The sequence below is a fragment of the Peromyscus leucopus genome, chromosome 3 (genome assembly GCF_004664715.2).
Source record: "Peromyscus leucopus breed LL Stock chromosome 3, UCI_PerLeu_2.1, whole genome shotgun sequence".
In the NCBI taxonomy this organism is placed as follows: domain Eukaryota; kingdom Metazoa; phylum Chordata; class Mammalia; order Rodentia; family Cricetidae; genus Peromyscus; species Peromyscus leucopus.
Window position 1 is genome coordinate 104,048,409 of NC_051065.1, and position 19,346 is coordinate 104,067,754.

A 19,346-nucleotide genomic window follows, 5' to 3' on the forward strand; every position below is an offset into this window, starting at 1 on the left:
TTAGTTTTATCCGATGTCCCAATTCTTCAGTTTGCTGTGGGTGGAGATGTTCCAAGCCCTGTCTGCTTCACTGTCACCAGCTCTGGTGAGTCACTGGCAGCCCTTCCTACACCACCCCTCCTGCAGGGCAGAGGATCTTGCAGATGCTGCTGCTTCTCTGGTGGGTGCCATAGTAACAGGAAAGCAGCTCCCAGGAGCCTGCTCAGCTAACCAGCACATAGAAGAGGACCAGGGGGTGAACTTCGCTGCTAAGAGGGCCCCAGAACACCCAGTTCAGGACTCTCACAGCTTTATCACAGGAAAGTCACTGTTTACAGAGACATCAGTTCGGCTTCTTTGCTTTTTCCCCTCCTTTAAGTGGTCAACATGAGAGACTTTTCTGTTCCCCTTCCTTTTCCTTCTCATGCCTTCCTTCCCCTTCCTTTCTTCCCTCCCTTCCTCTCCTCTTCTCTCCTACCCCTAGCTCCCTCCCTCCCTTCCTCCTTTCCTTCCTCCCCCTCTTTCCCTTCTCCCTCCTTCTTCCTTCCCTTCTTCCTGAGCTCCATCCCTAGCTCGAGAGAAGCTCCTGCTCATTTGCTCCTTGCAGTGCTGGGGCTCAAACCCGCGGCCCTGCACCTGGCAGGCAAGCGCTCCACCACCAAGCTATCCCTCCGCCTGAAGGAATTTCTTTTTTTTAAAAAATAGATTTATTCATTTTATGTTGCATGTGGGTTTTTTGTTTGTTTGGTTTTGGTTTTTTGGGGGTTGTTTTATTGTTTAAGACAGGGTTTCTCTGTGTAGCTTTGGAGCTTGTCCTGGAACTCGCTTTGTAGACCAGGCTGGCCTCGAACTCACAGAGATCTGCCTGCCTCTGCCTCCTGAGAGCTGGGATTAAAGGCGTGTGCCACCACCACCTGGCTGTTAAATGTGGTTTTTTTTTGTTTGTTTGTGTGTGTGTGTGTGTGTGTGTGTGTGTGTGTGTGTGTGTTTAACACCCTTGGAAGTCAGAGAAGGGCATGAGATCCCTTGGATCTGGAGTTATGTATGGATGGTTGTGAACCACCCACCGAGTGGGTGCTGGGAATCGAACCTGGGTCCTTTGTAAGAGCAGCCAGTGCTCTTAACCTCTCAGGCATCTTTCTAGGCCCCCTGAAGGACTTTCTTATCCCAAAAACAAATGGACAAATAAACCTGGAGTTGTTGGGGCTAGTGCTAGAATCTGTCATTTAACTGCTATTTTCAGAACACCAGATACAGCAAACACTCTGGAGGTGAAGAGATGGCTTGTGATCACTTACTTTAGGTGACAACTTCCCTGAGCCTCAAGTGCCAGATCTCTGGGCAGACACGATTCTGGGTGTTTCTATGTCAGTGTTTCAGGATGAGCTTACTATTAACTCAGGACACTGCGGAAATGGTTGGCCTTCCCCAGTGCAAGATGGCTTCATCCCCTTTGCTCAGTGAAGCATCGTGGTTGTCCAACAAACAGATAAGTGATTTTCCACTTTGGAAAAACAAATCAGACTCCCAGATAACACACACACACACACACACACACACACACACACACACACACACACCCTGCTGGAGAAGGAGAACATATAGACCCTTGGTGGTGCATAAATTGGGAGAAACACTTAGGGAAACTCTCAGTGATATCAGGAAGGGCTGTGTACTGCCAGCAACCCATCCTTGGCATGAGTATTCAAGGGGCAACCCTGAGTGTATGCATCAGATGACAGACTGTCATAGCAGCTTTAAAAAAAAAAGCTGGAAACAAAGTGAATTTCCGGCAGGAAGGAGACAGACGAGGAATTTTGGGCTGTCAATTGTACTTTTTCATTTGCTTGTTTTGTTTAATTTTAGAGTCCTGCTATGTGGTCCTGGCTAGCATGGAACTTACTATAGCGGCCAAGCTTGCCTTGAACTCATGGCCATCGTCCTGCTTCAACCTTCCAAGTTTCTGGTACTATAGGTATGTACCACTATGCCCAAATCCACCCCGCCCCCGTTTGCATGTATGTATGTTTTGTTTTGTTTTATGTTTTAGAAAGAGTTTCATGTATCCCAGGCTGGCCTCAAACTCACTACACAGCCAATGATGACCTCGAACTTCAGTCCTGCCTTTGCCTCCTGAGTACTGGGTTACAAGTGTGTGCCATGCACAGCTTATGTGATAATGGGGATCAAACCCAGGATTCCATGCATGCTCAGCAAGCATTCCTTTTCTGAGACTGAAGTCTTCTCCCGAAGCAAGGGTGGCCCCGAGCCTTCTCATTACACTGAGAGGATTCAGGCTCTCTCCTGGCATTTTGGTGGACTGGCAGGGCTAGCTTCCTAGCTCACATTCTGACTTCGGCAAAATAAGACAGTCAAAGGAAGACTTGAAATTCATACAAGGCACTTTAGATTTTCTTTTTGAGTTGGGGACTGTGCTGATAAAATATTATAACAATAACCACTTCTTTTTTCAGATTTCATTTTGTTTTTTATTTAGGTGTCTGTGTGCATGTATGTGCACAAATGTGTGTGGGTGCACTGGAGGCCAGAAGAGGGCATTACGTCCCTTGGAGTTGGAGTTACAGTCAGTTGTGAGCCCCTGCTACTGGTGCTGGGAACTGATCTCTTGGTCCTCTGGAAAAGCAGCAAGTGCTTGCTCTTAACCACCGAGCCATCTCTATAGCCCCTCATTTTTTTATTTGTTCTTTGTCAATTTCATACATGTATGCAATGTATTTTGATCATACCCAATCTTAATACCCTCCTGCCACTTCTCCCCAGTCTCTCTAATTCTTCCCCACACCTCACATCACACACCAAAACTAATAAAAATGGGTCAAAGAACTAAATGTAAGAGGGAAAACTATAATACTCCTTGAACAAAACAGGGGTGAAATTTATCCTGGCTTAAGCAATGATTCTTGGATATGGCACCAAAAGCTCTATAATGAAAGAAGACAGATGGGCTAGAGAGATGGCTCAGCAATTAAAAACACTGTCTGCTCTTCCAGAGGTTCTGGGGTCAAGTCCCAATACCCACATGGCACCTCACAACTGTAGTCCTGTGTAGGCAGAGTTTTTCCATCCCAACAGCTGTTTCCAAATTATCACACTGAGGCTTATATTACTTACAAATGCTCAGTTGATAGCTTAGGCTTATTACTAACTAGCTCTTACAACTTAAATTAACCAATTTCTATTAATCTACATTCTGCCACATGATTCATGGCTTTACCTGTCTTCCAGCATGTCTTGTTCCCTCTGAAGTTCCTGGTGACCCTCTGACTCTTTCTTCCCATCATTCTCAGTTTAGCTTTCCTCCCCAACTTCCTACCCAGCTACCAGCTTGTCAGCTTTTTATTAATCAATGAGAGTAACACATATTCACCGTGTACAGAAGGATTATTCCACAGCAGTCCTGTGAGATCCAATACCCTCTTCTGGTGTGCAGATGTACATGAAGACAAAACACCATATACATAAAATAAATCTTAAAAATGAAAGACATATATTTCACAAATTTCCTTCTTTAAAAAACTTTTTTACAAGCTTAACTTTTACTATATTAGAAAATTAAGTGATGATTTTTAAAAGCAGACTTCACATCAAATTAACATGTACTTCAGGGCAAAAATACATTTAAAAAACTAAATCTTAAGAAGAAAAACATTGGAAAAAAACCCCAGCATGTCTAATACAGACTGTATAATGTCATAATCTAGAGAATCTAGAGATTCACATAGTATTTTATAGCATTAAAATGTTAATAAAAGCAGAAGTATCATCAATTAGTCCAAGATCCCTCGAGTTATAAAATGTCTAGTCTGCCAATTGAAGTTTTCCCCGTTTTTTATTGATTCTTTGTGAATTTTGCATCATGCACCCCAATCCCACTCATTTCCCAATCCTTCCATATCTGCCCTCCAACTTTTTAACCCCCCCAACCTCCCTCCCACAAACACAAAAGAAAACAGAACAAAGTCTCACTGTGGAAGCTGCAGTGTGTCATGGTGTGTCACCTCGTCCACCCTATTGTCCAACCAGCTTTGCTTGCAAAGGTTCATCGCTATGAGTCATTGGTGTGGTTCCAGTCCTCTCTCTTCTCCTACACCGATGATACTGAACCCTCACGGAGATTCCTCTCAGAAATCCTGCTGCTGCCCTGAGCCATAGGGATCCTGCAGCTTTGGTTCTGCAGGATCTGCCCTTTCATGAGCTCCAGCAGCTCATAGATGGGGTAGTTGTTCGGGTGTGCCAACTCAAAGCCCTACTGGACAACCAAGTGACAACTTTTATGACAATGGAGTCAGCAGGCAACTTTACAGTTTCATCTGTACAGTTCTACGATATTAAGTAATACAAAGTATCACTAGGCATTTGTAGACTCAGCTCCCCATGCTATCACCCATCATCACTCCCCTTCTTTAAACATTTTTTTTTTTTAATTCCAGGCATGGTGGTGCACACCTTTAATCCCAGCATTCTCGGGGCAGAGGCAGGAGGATCTCTATGAATTCAAGGCCAGTCTGATCTACATAGTGAGCTCTAGGACAGTCAGGGCTACAGAGAGAAACTCTGTCTAAATTTTTATTTTTTTGCTTTAAAATTTATTTATTTACTTACTTATTTATTTATTTTTGAGACAGGGCTTTTCTGTGTAGACCAGGCTAGCCTTGATCCACTTGCCTGGGATTAAAGCGTGTACTGTCCCTGCCACCGCCATCGCTGCCGCTGCCACCACCACCACCACCAGGCTTGCTTGCTTGCTTGCTTGCTTGCTTTCCTGCCTGCCTGCCTCCCTCCCTTCCTTCCTTCTGCCTTCCTGATAGGTCTTCTCTGTGTAGCCCTGGCTTTAACCAGCTACAAGCCCAGCTAAAATGATACCTTCTAAAGGATGTGGATGTGCCATAATTTCCTTTATCAAACCGCAGCACTGAACAATTTTATTTTTTCAGTGCTTTCCTCTAGATAAGGAGTGAGGTCTGGATTAAACAGGTTACTGGTCTGTTAATGTTGGATAATTTCACCTTGGGGCCAGATGCAGCACCCAGCCTCAGTCTCTGCCAGTCGCTGTACTCTGCCAACCCAACGCCGTCTATGACCTGTGTTACCATCGTGGAGCCGTGTGGACCTTCGTTTCACTCGAGTTCCCTTGAGCACACAGGAAGAAGCAGTTAAACACTCCAAAAGCAGCAGCAAGGTGATGCTGATCCTCCCACAGCTAACCAAATGCAGCAAAGTCTGCACAGGACAGGGCAGATGTGAATTTGAGAGCAATTCCATGCATTAATTCACTCAACAAGAACTTACTGGGCAACTACTAGGAACAACATTATCCACGGCAGTGCATGGAAATCAATAAAGCAAGACATTAAAAATACAAGATGCTGGACGGTGACTCAGAAAGAAAGGAAAAACAGGAGAGGAACTGACAAAGAGGAGCAGTTAGTGAGGCTTCCGAAAAAAGACAATACACAATAACAGGGCCGAGGGCGTGCTCTGCTGCAATTCTCATGTCAGAATGCCCTTTAAATTTAGCCAGGAGAAACTGCAAACAGCAGGAACACACGGGGGCGCAGAGGCGAGACAACTTCAGGTCCAGGGCCCCGCCCCCAGTGCCAAGCCACGCCCGTTTTATCAGCGTTCTCAGCCCTCCCCTTCCGCCCTCCTCCACTCACCTAGGTCTCGGTTGTCTCCGTGTCCGGGAGCAGAAAGTACGGTGGGCGCGGTTGTGCGCAGGCGCAAAGCACAGAGTGCGCAGGCGCCGTCCACAGCGCAGCGCTCAGGGCGACGTGGCGGGCGGGAGTACGGAAGCCGCTGGGAGAAGCTGCTCACCCCGCTACTCTGAGCATCTCCCTGCTGCGTGGAGCTTCCGCTGGCACCATGTTGAAGAAATTCGACAAGAAGGACGAGGAGTCGGGTGAGGGACCCTTGAAAGCCTGGGGAGGCCAGATCCTCGCGCAGATTCCTAGGACCTTCCTGGGCTCCCTTCTTCCGGGCCCGTGTCAGAACCAGAGTCGAGGCCCGAAAGAGGCAGGGGCTTGTGCTTAGGTCCGTAGCTGCCCTCGGAGGGGACATGCTGTTAGCCCCCGCCAGCTCCGGCCAGGATTGCTGTGTGACCTTGTGCGGGTCACGCGCCGCTCTGGGCCTCAGTTTCCCCATCTCATCAGAGGAGGGGCCCAGGTTATGCTCCCTTGTATTAACATCCGTCCTCTTGGTGTTTGCCAGAGCTGAGTTGGTACCAGCCAATCTGGGCGTAACCATTCCTGCAGCTAAGAGCCCTGACTGTTTCATTCATTCAATAAACTACATATATTGAACATCAGTGCCGTAGCTAAAACCATTGGGACACTCACTGCCTGCAGTAGGAATGTTAGAATGATCACATAGTGGAGGGACCAGACAGCAACCAGGTAATAACACACATAATTAATGAGAAATGTAACATCTGCTGTTGGGGAAACTCAAGTCTCAGGTTGGTTAGTGTTGGTTGTCACTGGCACATAGACTCAAGTTCTGGTTACATGAATGAATGCAAAATGTGGCACCGTGAGAGGCACAGAAACGGTCCGGGTGACTGTTAGCAAATGGTCTGGGGAAGAGGGGAGTTCCCTTAACAGGATTTATAGACGGAGTAGAGCCTTGACTGCCACTGGTAGATGACAGAGACTTCTTCCCCTTCCCTGTCTTGGGCAGTGTCTTGATATTTAGGGTCACGGTTTGGAAATGTAACTCAGTTGCTAGAGTGCTTGCCTAGCATGCATGAAGCCCTGTGTTTGATCCACAGCACCACGTAAACCAGGAGGTGGAGGCAGGAAGATCAGAAGCTCAAGATGGTTCTCTGCTACATTCCAAGTTCAAGGCCAGCATGAGGCTCTGTCTCAAAAAAGAAAAAGAAGGGAAAAAAATTAGTTCAGGATTACAACCTGTAATCAGTGTTCTCTGTTCACTGTAGGTGGAGGCTCCAACCCCCTCCAGCACCTGGAGAAGAGTGCAGTACTCCAAGAGGCAAGTTCCACCACACCTGTCTGTCCGGTCAGGAATACTGGCAATGCTGTTAGAATACTAACATATATAGAGTGCTGGTTGTTCATTATATTTGCTAAGTATCAGTATTCACTAGGGCAGCGCAAACAAAGACTGCAGGTATGGTTAGTAGATGAGTTAAGACAAACTTGGGGCTGGAGAGATGGCTCAGTGGTTAAGAACACTGGTTGTTCTTCCAGAGGACTTGGGTTACATTCCCAGCACCCACACAGTAGCACACACCTATTTGTAACTCCAGTTCCAGGGCTTCTGACACCTTCACACAGATATCCATGCAGGCAAAACACCAGTGAACATAAAATAAATTAAGAAAGAAAGGAAGAAAAACAACTTACCATTTGAGAATACATTTATCTGTACTAATGAGTTGTTAATACACACCCTGTGGTTCTCCAGGCCCTTCATGAACTCAGGGATAGCCATGGAAGGGAAGTGTACTAGGTTTGAGATAATAGTTACTTCTTCACAGGCTCGGGTCTTTAATGAAACTCCTATCAACCCTCGGAAATGTGCCCACATCCTCACCAAGATCCTTTACCTCATAAACCAGGTAATGAGACGAGGGTGGCAGGGAATACGGAGGGTGGGGGTGGGGTACCCCTTAGACAACTCTGTGGTTGGAATGAAAGATCCTGTCCTGTGTCCTCTGAGTTTCCAGCTCTCATTTGTTGCCTGGAGTCCCTCTGCAGGCTCGGCAGGTCTGTCCTGGCTGACCTCCTATCCAAAGCTTTTATGATTACCACAGGGGGAGCACCTGGGGACCACAGAAGCAACCGAGGCTTTCTTTGCCATGACCAAGCTCTTTCAGTCCAATGACGTAAGTACATCAACCTCTGCTTCTCTAGAGACAGAGACCTGTGACAGTGGTGGGGGGACTGCCCATCAGCATGGACTGCCTTCAGTGGCAGGCTTCTCCTGGCTCTGGCCCTCTCTCACTGAACAGCATTGACGGGGCTTTCTCCGTATCTTTTCAGCCCACACTCCGCCGCATGTGCTACTTGACCATCAAGGAGATGTCTTGCATTGCAGAGGACGTCATCATTGTTACCAGCAGGCAAGTCTTGGGCAGGGGATGGCTCCTTGAGGGGATACATTGACAGAGGCAACAGGAACAGCAACTTCGGGCATATGGCCAGTGCCCTTTCCTCCTAGGCCCACCCACCCCACGCCAGCTTCTAGACTGTTGTGTTTCCTTCTCACTTTTCTGTCCCTGCTTCCCTTCCTCCTCCTTAGACCACTCAGCCAGCATGGAACTTTCAGAAAGTCTTCAGGGAGTGCTAAGGAAAAGAAAAACAGAGTGCAAGGAGTTTATGAAGAAGTCTGTTTGCCCTTAAGTACTAGTGACTGCATTAGGCAGAGTAATTTAGGGACTGATGTCACCAGTACAAATGTCCTTGAGAACTGAGAGTTAAAGCTGGACATGATCGTGCACACTTGTACTTTCAGCACTTGGCAGAAACAGGAGGATTGCTGCTAGTTTGAACCACCTGGGCTATATAGCAAGATATCTCAAAGAAAACAAAACAAAGAACAAAATACAACAACAAAACCCGAGGCCCAGTTTTCTTATTTCTTCTTGACACTGCAATGTAAGGAGTGCTCCATACAATCATATTCAGGTGCATTATGATGGTATTTACTGGAGCTGGAGAGATGGATCAGTGGTTAAGAGCATTTGCTTGCCTTTCCAGAGGACCCGAGTTTGGTTCCTAACACCCACATCAGGAGGCTTAAAACCATCTGTAACTCCAGCTGCAAAGGAATCTGATGTGCTGGAGGGCACCTGCACTCATTTACACAAACACATGCAGACATAGGTACCTACACATTACTAAAACTAATAAAAATACTAAATTTTTTTAGAAATATGATACTGAATGCATATCAATCCACGTGTGGTTCTGTGAGTATTGTAGCAAACAGGAAAGCCATGTTGTTGTGTGACAGAGCTGTTCTGGGGGAGACACAACACACACGTCTACTCACCTCAGATAGGGAACCCACAACAAACCAAAGTACAGATACCACCAAAGTCCAGTTTGGTGAACCAGTGAGTTTTATTGGAGTTGCTTACAGTAATGTGGCTGAGGGTCTCATACAGGAGCAGAAATGACTGAGACAGCTGCATCACCAAAGCCCACCCCAACATGGGCAACAGCTCACAAAGCTGGAAACTTAGAGCACACTGCACAGCCTGTAGGCAGTTCAGTTGGTTGGAGAATGTCTCATCCCGGTGCCTCAGTTGGTCTAAACCTCTACCGGGCAGTTTGGCGAGTTTCTGCTTCTTCCAGGCAGCTTCCCTGCTCTCAGTCTTCTATGCCACTCAGCTCTTGGTCTGAGGAAAGCTCCGCTTTTATTCCTTACTATGGCAGGGGGGCCTAGTAAATCTGGTCAGTTTTAGGGACTTCCTGAAGTTATTTTGAGTTGTTTAGCCTCCTGCTTAAGAAGCTTCTCTGAAGGATAGAATGTTTCAATCTTAGAGGAAACCTATACAGAACATAGCCTCTGCAGCCTCAGGATTTAAAGCAAATAGCCAGGCAGCCAGACTCAAAGCAGAACAGAAGGACATCAGCTTGAACTTGGACCAGAAAAGGCCTCCAGAATGGTCTGGATTCTGAAGGAGTAAGTCCATGTGAAAAGGCCTGAGAGGAGAGAACAGCTGACTGAGAAGCTGCTCAGTTGGATGCTTTAGGAAGCCTTGAGGTCATGGTGACCCTACTGCCTGTACTTGGGAGTGCTGGGATTACAAGTGTGTGCCACCCCCATGCCCAGCTCCGTTGTGAGTTCTGTGCCTGCCTGGAGCTGCTGTTTGGCTTAGAGCTTAGCTTGGAGGGGTGAGAACAGGGAACGGTAGTTAGGAGGCTGGTGTGGTAAGCAGGCAAGCATGGTATAGACTAGAGGAGAGGATGGCCTGGGGTCACAGTGCCTCCCTTCCCTGGCAGCCTGACGAAAGACATGACTGGGAAAGAAGATAATTACCGTGGTCCTGCTGTGCGAGCCCTCTGCCAGATCACTGACGTGAGTTCCTCCACCCTCGGCCTGCTTCCCAGGCTCTCCAGGGAGGCCTGGTCCCAAGCATACCCCTGGGTGTCTGCAGCTCTCGGGATCGGGTGGAGGGGCGGGTGGGAGTGGCTCTTTGAGCTTCTGAAGGTGTTGGCTTTGCTCTACACCCCGCTGCTTCCACGTCTGAGCTCTCCTCCTCCCGTGCAGAGCACCATGCTGCAGGCTGTGGAGCGCTACATGAAACAAGCCATTGTGGACAAGGTGCCCAGTGTCTCCAGCTCTGCCCTGGTGTCTTCCCTGGTACGTAGCTGTGACTGGGCCGGCAGGGGTGGGTTGAAGGTAGAATAAAATGTCTGAGAGTCTTGTTAGAAGAGAAGCAGAAACTCTGGGTCCATTGGGAAGAGCTGGGGTGAGTGGCTTTGACCCCCCACTCCCCCCAGATGGTAGATTGTTTGGACTGGGATCGGGCAGGAAATCTGCCAGGCGGGGAGAATGAAGGAGGCAGCTGTGCTGTCTGTCCATGGTCTTGGGATCAGGACAGTGAGGAGGCCCTGGCTGCTTCTGAGAGGGGACAGGGGTGTGACAAGAAGGGCACCCTTCCTTTTGACACCTTAACAAGTTCCACTGCCCACAGCATCTGCTGAAATGCAGCTTTGATGTGGTCAAGCGCTGGGTGAACGAAGCCCAGGAGGCGGCGTCCAGTGATAACATCATGGTACAGGTGAGGAAGATGCTGACAAGTAGATGCATCGCACGCTGTCACTGTCTACGCTCCACAAGTGCTGGTGGCCTCTGGCCAGGACAGGCTTTCATCCTTGTGTCACTGGGTGTGGGGAGATGGGGAGAAACGGCTGGGACAGCACAGGGCGTTTGGAAAGGGTTTCTCACTGGCGCTGCATTGAAAGGCAGATGAGAGTGCTTTGGAACATAGGCCATCACCGCCCACCTGGCTGGTAGGCCAATGGCCGTCCAGACCATTGGTGATGTGCCGTTTCCATCGGAGAAACTTTCCTCAGTAACCCAACCTGGTATGCCTCCCTCCAAATCTCAGTTTCTTTGGAGAGTTGGAAGAGTGAGACCCAAATGAGAAACACACATAATGAGGGATGGGAAAGGCTGGTTTGTCCCTGTCCTTCAGTGATTGTCATTCTCTTCACTCGTGTGGATCCTGCCTTTGGGGTCAGCATTGACCCATCAGCACATCTCTAAGGGTCAGAGACACCCACATGGAAAGCACATATACCTGCCATACCTTAGCCCTCAAATGCCCCTTGACTAAGAGTGAACAGGAAACAAGTGACCTTGGTACCTTACATCTCTACAAGTGTCATCCCTGGGTTTCAGAGCCGGCTTGGCCATGAGTGGGACAGATAAGCAGGAACAAGCAGGCCAGTCCTCTGGGTGGTAGAAGGGTTTGTGTCTTATGTCCCACAGGACCACACTCAGGTCTTGCCCCCAGCTCTCTGGGGCAGCTCATTCAGTTCAGGTGTCTTATCCCACATAGTCAGGGTGCCTGCAGGGTCCTTGCCAAAACTGGTGCAAATGAGAACATTATGTATGTGGTGTGTTGAGCATTATGCTGGAGCGGGTTTTGCAGAGTACTTGGGGAAATTACTGCAGCCCTCTGTGTGGAAGTGATTGCTGTACTTTCCTTGAAATAAGAAGGGTAAGCCAGAGACAGACGGTGGCCTCAGTGCTGCACAGCGGTGGACCTGACCTTGTGTACTTGTTTCTTGTGCTGCCCCGTCCTGTAGTACCATGCACTGGGACTTCTGTACCACGTGCGGAAGAACGACCGTCTGGCCGTGAGTAAGATGATCAGTAAGTTCACCCGGCACGGCCTGAAGTCCCCCTTTGCCTACTGCATGATGATCCGAGTGGCCAGCAAGCAGCTGGAGGAAGAGGATGGCAGGTGAGAGCGCTGGTCTGCCAGCTGATGGGGTCCCCTGCATCGCTGGGTTGTCCCCCACCTGTCACCGCTCTCTGTCTTTTGTAGCCGTGACAGCCCGCTGTTCGACTTCATCGAGAGCTGCCTGCGTAACAAGCACGAGATGGTGGTGTACGAAGCTGCCTCGGCCATCGTCAACCTGCCCGGTTGCAGTGCCAAAGAGCTGGCCCCCGCAGTGTCAGGTCTCCCTACGTCCCCTTCCCTGCCGCAGAGTTGGCCTGCTGGGCACAGGCCCTGAGCCAGAGGTTGTCTTCAGACAGACCAGGATCTAGGGGTGTCACAGGCATTGCTTTTGAGGTGGGCTGTTTTCAGTTCCATCTCAGTGCTGAGGAGACAAGTGTGGTCCATACTAGCACTGATAGGTAGCTGGCTCCAGAGGAAGAAATTGGGGTGGGGCTCAGGGCCTATAAAGCCCAATAGCATCCTGGGGTGGCCCTGGAGCTCACAGCTGGACTCACTGTACTGCTCTCAGCAGGTAGGCAAGCCCCCATCCTCTGACCTTCTTCCTCTCAGGCCTCGCTTCCCTTCTAAAACATGAACAGCCCTCTTTGCTGGGGGTAGTAAAGGCGGGATCTGTAACAGCCATCTTGCCCAGTATGAGACACTAGCATGGACGCAGTGTGGGTTGTTGCCAAGAACCCAGCAGCTTTGTGTTGTTTCTGCTCTGGCCTTCAGGTCAGTGCCTTGTCCACCCGCCCTATGCTGCTGTTAGCGGGGGAGTAGAGAACATGCACCCAGGACGTAAAGAGCGAGGGGCTAGTGCAGAACAGTGACTGTTGAGAGCTCAAAAAGGGTCTGTGTTGGATCCCAGGAGTCGGAGAGAGGGATGAACACCTCACCAGGACCAGCCCAAAGGCAAAGGAGTGTGACAGGAGGGCTGGAATGATTGGGCTTTTTCTAGAGTTCCCCACGGTGGTGGTATAAACCTGGGGGAAAGATGGGGTTCCAGTTTGGAATAGCGGTCTCCCTCCTTGGAAACAAACAAATGAACAGGTGTATTCACTCACTAACAACTCCTGTGATATCCCCATATTTCCAGAGTAACGAAAGACACAGAGGTTTTAGAAGATATGTTATCTTACTTTAAGAAAAATGTTAGTTCCAAACAAGCGACAAGAGAGGAAAAGCTAAGCGGTAGAGAAAGGAACTCGGACAGTCCAGAATACAGTCCCATCCAAGACCAGGCTCGAACACTGACTTCAGCTGTGAGCTTCGGGGGGCCAGGGTTAGGAAATGTTTTGGTCCCTGATCTATGCCGCAGGGCTCAGCTCTATGCCACTGTCCCAGAGAGAATAAACTTGGTCCTTGCGGGAGGACTCAGCTCGCCAGCTTGGTTCTGAGGGATGTTCCCCTGGGTGCTGTGAGCCTGGAGGGAGAGAGGTGCTAAGTGCCTGGACAGCCCTTGCCTTGAACCCTGCTCCTGCCGGGTGGATGGTACCTAAAAGTCATTTGAGTTGCTCTGCTGCTGTTCCCTGGGAGTTGGGAGACTCAGACAGTCTTGTCACCCACTCAGCGAAGGCCTAGCACATGGCAGGTGCTTACTACGTGTCAACCATTGACACGGGGCCCTCACTGACAAGGTTCAGGACAAGGCAGTCCTGCTGGCCTCTGCCGAGCAAAGGGCTTGCGTACGACAGGCCTGAGAGCTCGTTCGCCTTTGATCCCATGCTGCTCCCCTGGGGCCCGAAGTATTCCACTGCATGGCATCGAGGACAGCCTGACACATGTGTCTCTCCCTGCAGTGCTCCAGCTTTTCTGTAGCTCGCCCAAGGCCGCTCTTCGCTATGCGGCTGTCCGCACCCTCAATAAGGTAAGAGTCGGGTGGAGAGGAGGGGGCGGGGCTGGACTAGCTGAGAGTAGATCTCCTCCCTCTGAATGGGCTGGGAGCGGAGTAGACATGGTCCCCGAAGGACTTCTGGCCAGGCCTACCCTGTAGGTGAAATGACAGAATTGAGTCCCTCTGCAGGTGGCCATGAAGCACCCATCGGCGGTGACCGCCTGCAATCTGGATCTGGAAAACCTGGTCACAGACTCGAACCGGAGCATCGCCACATTGGCCATCACCACCCTCCTCAAGACGGGCAGTGAGAGCAGCATTGACCGCCTCATGAAGCAGATCTCTTCCTTCATGTCGGAGATCTCAGATGAGTTCAAGGTATCAAGTGCCCTCACAGCCTGCAGTCCCCAAGACAAGGAGATGTTCTGAACCCGCTGTCTACGCCACTGGCTGGGGTGTACAGACCTGCTTCAGGTCTTTGGTTCTCTGTCCCTTGGAACCTTAAGATCAGTACTTTTTAGGCCAGGAAGGGGTTTCTTTATTGATTCGTGGAGTTTTTGTTGAGTTCTTGCTGTCTGTCCTGGAATTTCAGGAGAAGGGGACAGCAATGGATGGGACAGACGCCCTCTGTTGGGAAAGATACGCTTTAAGAAATGATCACACATGTAGACAAGCCACAGCCCGAGATGCAGCGAGGAGCTGACAGTCCACTAGTAGCTGCTGGGGAGGCATGGATGAGGAAGGCAACGGGCCCTGGACAAGAGCAGGAGCGGGTGTTTGGAAAATCCCAAGGAGACAGGCCAGCTGGGGTCAGATGCTTTGGGGATGGTGAAGGGGATGATGTCAGCACAGTCTGGGCTGTTCCCTGCAGACCTACAGCGTGTGATAGCTTGAACTGTTAAAATAGACATTTGGAAAGGTTGTAGTTTGGGATTTATTTTCTTTCTGTTTTTTAAATCAAGACAGGCTGTCCCTATATAGCCCATGCTGGCCTTGCACTCAAGATTCTCCTGTGTTAGCTCCTTCATTGCTACTGGGATTGCTGGGGTGTGTCACCCATCACCCTGCCTACCTTTTGCTACCTTTTTTTCTAGACAGGGTCTTTCTCTGTAGCTCAGGCTGACCTGGAACTCAGTAGAACCCAGGATAGCATCAACCTTGGAGCAGTCATGTTTCTGTTGTCTCCCAGTGCTTGAGATTCCAGATGCCTGGCCCCCTATCTGGCTTGTAGTATGGTTTTTGTTTTATTTTGGTTTTTTTTTTTTTTTTTTTTTTTTTTTTTTTTTTTTTTTTGAGACAGGGTTTCTCTGAGTAGCTTTGCGCCTTTCCTGGAACTCACTTTGTAGACCAGGCTGGTCTCAAACTCACAGAGATCCTCCTGGCTCTGCCTCCCGAGTGCTGGGATTAAAGTTGTATGCCACTATGCCCAGCGTAACTTTTAAACTTTTACTTTCAAATAATTCACCGGAGTTTGCAAATGAATAAGAAGAAAGGTCCTGGGTGTTTCTCTCAACTCCAGTGCCTACATCCTGCATAGTCGTAGTATAGTGTCAACAAAGAAACCAGCAATTGTACAATCTAGAGCACTTACTCAGAGTTCATCAGTTATGAGGTACACATGTGATGCCTTTCAAAATTGCTGCCACAATCAGACTTACCCTCACTAGAGAGGGCTTGTGCACTCCATTCCCTGCCCCTCGTCCCTGATTCTTGATAGTCACTAATCTATTCTTATTTTCCATAGTTAGATTATTTTAGTGTTATGTAAATGGGGGCATGAAATACGTCGCTGGGGAGTTTTCATCAGAGCAGAGAATGGTGGGAACAAGTTTTGATACAGCAGGATAAATTCAGAGTGTGGGTTGTGAAAAGTGGACAGAAATCTACTGTGCCTGTGAGCTATATGAAGGTCTATCAGCTGATGGTGCGGTGAGATTTGCACACAAGAATAACCATTCTAGACAGTGGAGGGTGAGTTTGAGAAGATTGGTATCTCAGAAGATGAACTGGCTTAGAATCAAGCAAGAGGGCTAATGTAGAGCCATGTGAAGACATGAGCCACTTAAAGAAAGAAAAAGGGTAAAGCAGAGGGAAGAAGTAAGTGTACCAAACAGACCTCGAGAAGAGAACAGAACGGAATGTTGGGTGAAAATGTGCAAGGCAGGAGGGAAGCAGGCCAGGCAGCGTTTGGGGATAGAGAGACCCTCACTTGTGCTATTGAGACTGCCATGTTTTCCTTCCCTGGGTGACCTCAGGACTGTGTGCCCCAGCATGGAGTGGCTTTCCTCCTGGTTTCTTGCTCTTGTGTTGGGCCTAGGGCATGGTGTTGCCTGAGGAGGGACTCTATGACATTTAGTGAGCAAGTCATCAGGATTGTCAGGGGCTACTACTCATGCATGTCTCTTTACCACAGGTGGTGGTTGTCCAGGCCATCAGTGCCCTGTGCCAGAAGTATCCTCGAAAACATGCCGTGCTCATGAACTTCCTGTTCACCATGCTAAGGGAAGAGGTAAGAGTCGGGGCCCCTGGGGTCCTGCCAGCTCTTTTGGTTCAGCTCTTTTGGTGCCTGGCTGTCAGAATCTGTTTCTCGATATTAAGCTCAGCACACCGTTAAACAGCTGGTTTCCTGGAACCTGCTGCATTTTAAGCTCCCGTGCACAGCTGATACAGCAGCAGCCGCCTCTCATAATTACAGGAGTAATGTGTGACTCACCAGCATGGCAACAAGTCCAGCAGGCGCCCCAGGGCAGTGCTTGTGCAGAGAGGAGGATGTGTGTAACCTATTAGCAAGTCAAGTTAGATGGCTGAGTGCCATCCAGGAGCTCTTGCAAAGCTGGTGCTAAAACAGCATTGGTTCTGGGGTGTTTTGTTTTGAGACAGGTTTCTACCTATCTCTTCCTGTCCTGGAACTGACTATGTAGATAAGGCTAGCCTTGAACTAACAGAGATTCGCCTGTCTCTACCTTCAGAGAGCTGGGATTAAAGGCATGTTCCACTATGCCTGGCTAGTTCTGTTTTTATTGTTTGTTTGGTTAGTTTTTCAAGACAGGGTTTCTCTGTGTAACCCTGGCTGCCTTGGAACTCACTCTGTAAACCAGGCTGGCCTCAAACTTAAAGATCCTCCTGCCTCTGCCTCCCAAGTGCTAGGATTAAAGGCATGTGCCACTTCTAGACTTGTTTGTATTTTTTTGTTTTTGTCTCAACAAAACCAGCTATTTTCATGGGCTCAGAAACAAGTATGTATTGGGGGCTAGAGAAATGGCTTAGTAATTAAGACCACTGGCTGTTTTTCCAGAGGACCTGGGTTCAATTCCTAGCACCCATATAGCAGCTCACAACTATCTGTAACTCCAGTTCCAGGAGATCTGATGCCCTCTTCTGAATACCACAAGCACCAAGCATGCATGTGAGACACAGATATACTTGCAGGCAAAATACCCATACATATACAATAATTTTTCAAAAGACAAACAAAAAGTGGAACAGATTTGGCCCATAGACATACGGAGCCCTTTGCCCCAGTCCAGTGTATACCAAGGTCCAACAGGGGAGCAGCTTTTGTATTGATTGCTTGGGCTTTCTCAAGAGTGTAAGGAGAAAGCATTAATGCCCTAAGAGCCTTCAGCTGCAATCTCAATGTGTTAGAGACTGTATGTGGCATGTGGGGTCTCCCGATCCTCGTGATGGTCCTTGACACTAGTATTTGAAGAATGAGGACTCTGGGGCCAGTGAGATGGTTCAGCTGCTAGAAGTGCTTACCACACAACCTGATGACTTGATTTCAATCCCTGGGTTCCATGGTGGAAGCAGAGAACCAACTCCTGAAAGTTGTCCTCTGACCTCCATGTTTGTGATGTGGCACGTATAGGCCTGCACTCACACACGATATATGACACATACACACAGAATGATTGTGTGTGTGTGTGTTTATGTTTTAAAAGAAGAACTGGAGAGAGAGTTCAGTAGTTAAGAATACATACTATTCTTGCAGAGAACCCAAGTTTGGACTCATTCAGCAGTTCATAACTACCTATAACTCCAGCTCCAGGGAATCCAACACCATCTGCTGGTCTCTATAGATCAGTGGGTACCTGCACACACACACACACAAAAAAGAAAAAAAGAAAGAAAGAAAGAAAGGAAGGAAGGAAGGAAGGAAAGAAAGAAAGAAAGAAGGCAAGAAGGCAAGAAGGCACTTGAGAGGTAGAAATGAGGTTAGGAGCTCAAGGTTGTCCTTGGGTACATAGTGATTTTGAGGTTAGCCTGGGATACACTAGACCCATCTAAAAGAAACCAAATCAGAGGCTTAGTCAATGACCTGAGTGCAGTGACTTGCCTTCTGAGTTATTCTGAAGAGCTAAGAAAACACTAGGGCCTCTGGCCCTGAAACCCATGCTTTCCTCCCTGGAAAAGCCCAGGCTTTGTCTCCTCAGCTTCCGGCTGCGTCCCTGAAGCTCCATGCTCTACATAGCAGTCAATGTAATGGCTCCACTGAGAGGCCACAGCGCTCGGACTTGAGAACTTGCCTTGCTCTTGCTGACTCTGTCACCAGTCGGAGCCAGTGGGTGGCTGCAGCAGTGAGATTGAAGTAGCATTTGAGGGTTTGTCGTGCGGGGTACATTGCTGACCTGTGACTCACACACTGAGCGGACAAGTTCTTACGATGTAGTCCTGACTGGCTTTAAATTTAAGATTGTCCTGCCTCAGCATCTTGAGTGCTGGGATTACAGGCATGCAGCACGCCTGCTTCAGATCAAATTTTGTTCTTTAGAACAATCTGTGAGGCAGACACACTAGTGGCTGAGTCCCTTAAAAGTTAAGTGAGCAGCCAGCGAGATGGGCAAAAGCACTTGCTGATGGCCAGAGATCAGAGTTCCACCACTAAAACTCATAAAACAGAGCCATGACAGAAGGAGAAAACTGACTTCCTCACGTGTCTTCTGACTTCCACATGCTCTGATGCATGCTCATGAGCACACACAGGCTGGATGACACTTCCTTCTCACCAGCAGCCCATCCAGCACATTCGTGTGTCATCACAGTCTGCAAAACAAAGTTGGGGTGGGATGAGTGCTGGGGATCAAATCATGGTCTTGTTTTACTCACCTACACCCTACCCTGATCTGGGATTTTTTTTTTAATTTAACTTTATTTATATATGGAGGATGTTGGGGTATGTACACATGAGTTGGAATTACGGGCTTATAAAACTGTGTCTAGCTCATCTCAAACCTTTTTAGTTTTTTAATTTTTTTTAAATATTTATTTTGTGTTTAGTTATGTGGGCTGTGTATGTGCATGTCTAAGTGCTGTGTCTGGGAATTGAACTCCAGTCCTTTGGAAGAGTAGCATCAGGTGCTCTTAACCACTAAGCCATCTCTCCAGGACCCTTCTCCTAGTTTTAGTTTTTTTCAGTTAGATTTATTCATTTTATTTTGTGTGTGAGTGTTTTGCCTGTGTGTATATATGTACACCATGTGTATGCTTGGCATCCTCAGAGGTCAGAAGAGGGCATGAGATCCCCTTGAACTGGAGTTATGGATGGTTATGAGTCAGCATGTGGGTGCTGGGAATCAAACCTGAGTCCTCTGT

At 48.5% G+C, this 19,346-nt stretch overlaps 2 protein-coding genes and 1 long non-coding RNA gene across 6 annotated transcripts in view; 2 read left to right on the plus strand and 1 right to left on the minus strand.

The window, feature by feature from the left end:
* On the plus strand, positions 1 to 5,100 carry LOC119087638. Its single transcript, XR_005091122.1, has 3 exons — positions 1 to 85; positions 1,846 to 1,954; positions 5,018 to 5,100. It is a non-coding gene; the product is annotated as an uncharacterized LOC119087638 (long non-coding RNA).
* On the minus strand, positions 3,465 to 6,261 carry LOC119087637. 4 transcript variants are annotated; one of them, XR_005091121.1, is made up of 3 exons: positions 5,290 to 5,378; positions 5,007 to 5,130; positions 3,465 to 4,249 (listed from the first exon to the last, which is right to left on the minus strand). XR_005091121.1 is itself a non-coding variant. In XM_037203901.1 (3 exons), the coding sequence occupies exons 1-2, from the start codon at positions 6,241 to 6,243 to the stop codon at positions 5,087 to 5,089; spliced, it is 630 nt and encodes a 209-aa protein (XP_037059796.1). In that variant the 5' UTR covers positions 6,244 to 6,261; the 3' UTR covers positions 3,465 to 4,246; positions 5,007 to 5,086. The 4 variants fall into 4 exon arrangements, 3 of the variants coding, with proteins under 3 accessions (XP_037059796.1, XP_037059795.1, XP_037059797.1); XM_037203901.1 differs by lacking the exon at positions 5,290 to 5,378 and adding an exon at positions 5,658 to 6,261 and having other exon boundaries at positions 3,465 to 4,246; XM_037203900.1 differs by lacking the exon at positions 5,290 to 5,378 and adding an exon at positions 5,658 to 6,261.
* Copg1 (COPI coat complex subunit gamma 1) overlaps positions 5,758 to 19,346 on the plus strand; it is a 25,352-nt gene continuing 11,763 nt past the window's right edge. The window contains exons 1-13 of the mRNA XM_028854110.2: positions 5,758 to 5,899; positions 6,935 to 6,987; positions 7,496 to 7,576; positions 7,772 to 7,843; positions 8,001 to 8,080; positions 9,969 to 10,044; positions 10,237 to 10,329; positions 10,664 to 10,750; positions 11,784 to 11,941; positions 12,026 to 12,159; positions 13,720 to 13,787; positions 13,944 to 14,132; positions 16,168 to 16,263. Of these exons, the coding sequence (XP_028709943.1) occupies positions 5,863 to 5,899; positions 6,935 to 6,987; positions 7,496 to 7,576; positions 7,772 to 7,843; positions 8,001 to 8,080; positions 9,969 to 10,044; positions 10,237 to 10,329; positions 10,664 to 10,750; positions 11,784 to 11,941; positions 12,026 to 12,159; positions 13,720 to 13,787; positions 13,944 to 14,132; positions 16,168 to 16,263 (1,224 nt within the window). The 5' untranslated portion in view covers positions 5,758 to 5,862. The remainder of the gene's footprint in view (positions 5,900 to 6,934; positions 6,988 to 7,495; positions 7,577 to 7,771; positions 7,844 to 8,000; positions 8,081 to 9,968; positions 10,045 to 10,236; positions 10,330 to 10,663; positions 10,751 to 11,783; positions 11,942 to 12,025; positions 12,160 to 13,719; positions 13,788 to 13,943; positions 14,133 to 16,167; positions 16,264 to 19,346) is intronic.

Coding starts and splice junctions, on each gene's coding strand:
- LOC119087637 (XM_037203901.1), bottom strand. CDS start 6,243: ATGGTTACGCCCAGATTGGCTGGTACCAACTCAGCTCTGGCAAACACC. Junction 5,131..5,657: donor CGGAGACAACCGAGACCTAG/GTGAGTGGAGGA, acceptor TGTGTGCTCAAG/GGAACTCGAGTGAAACGAAG.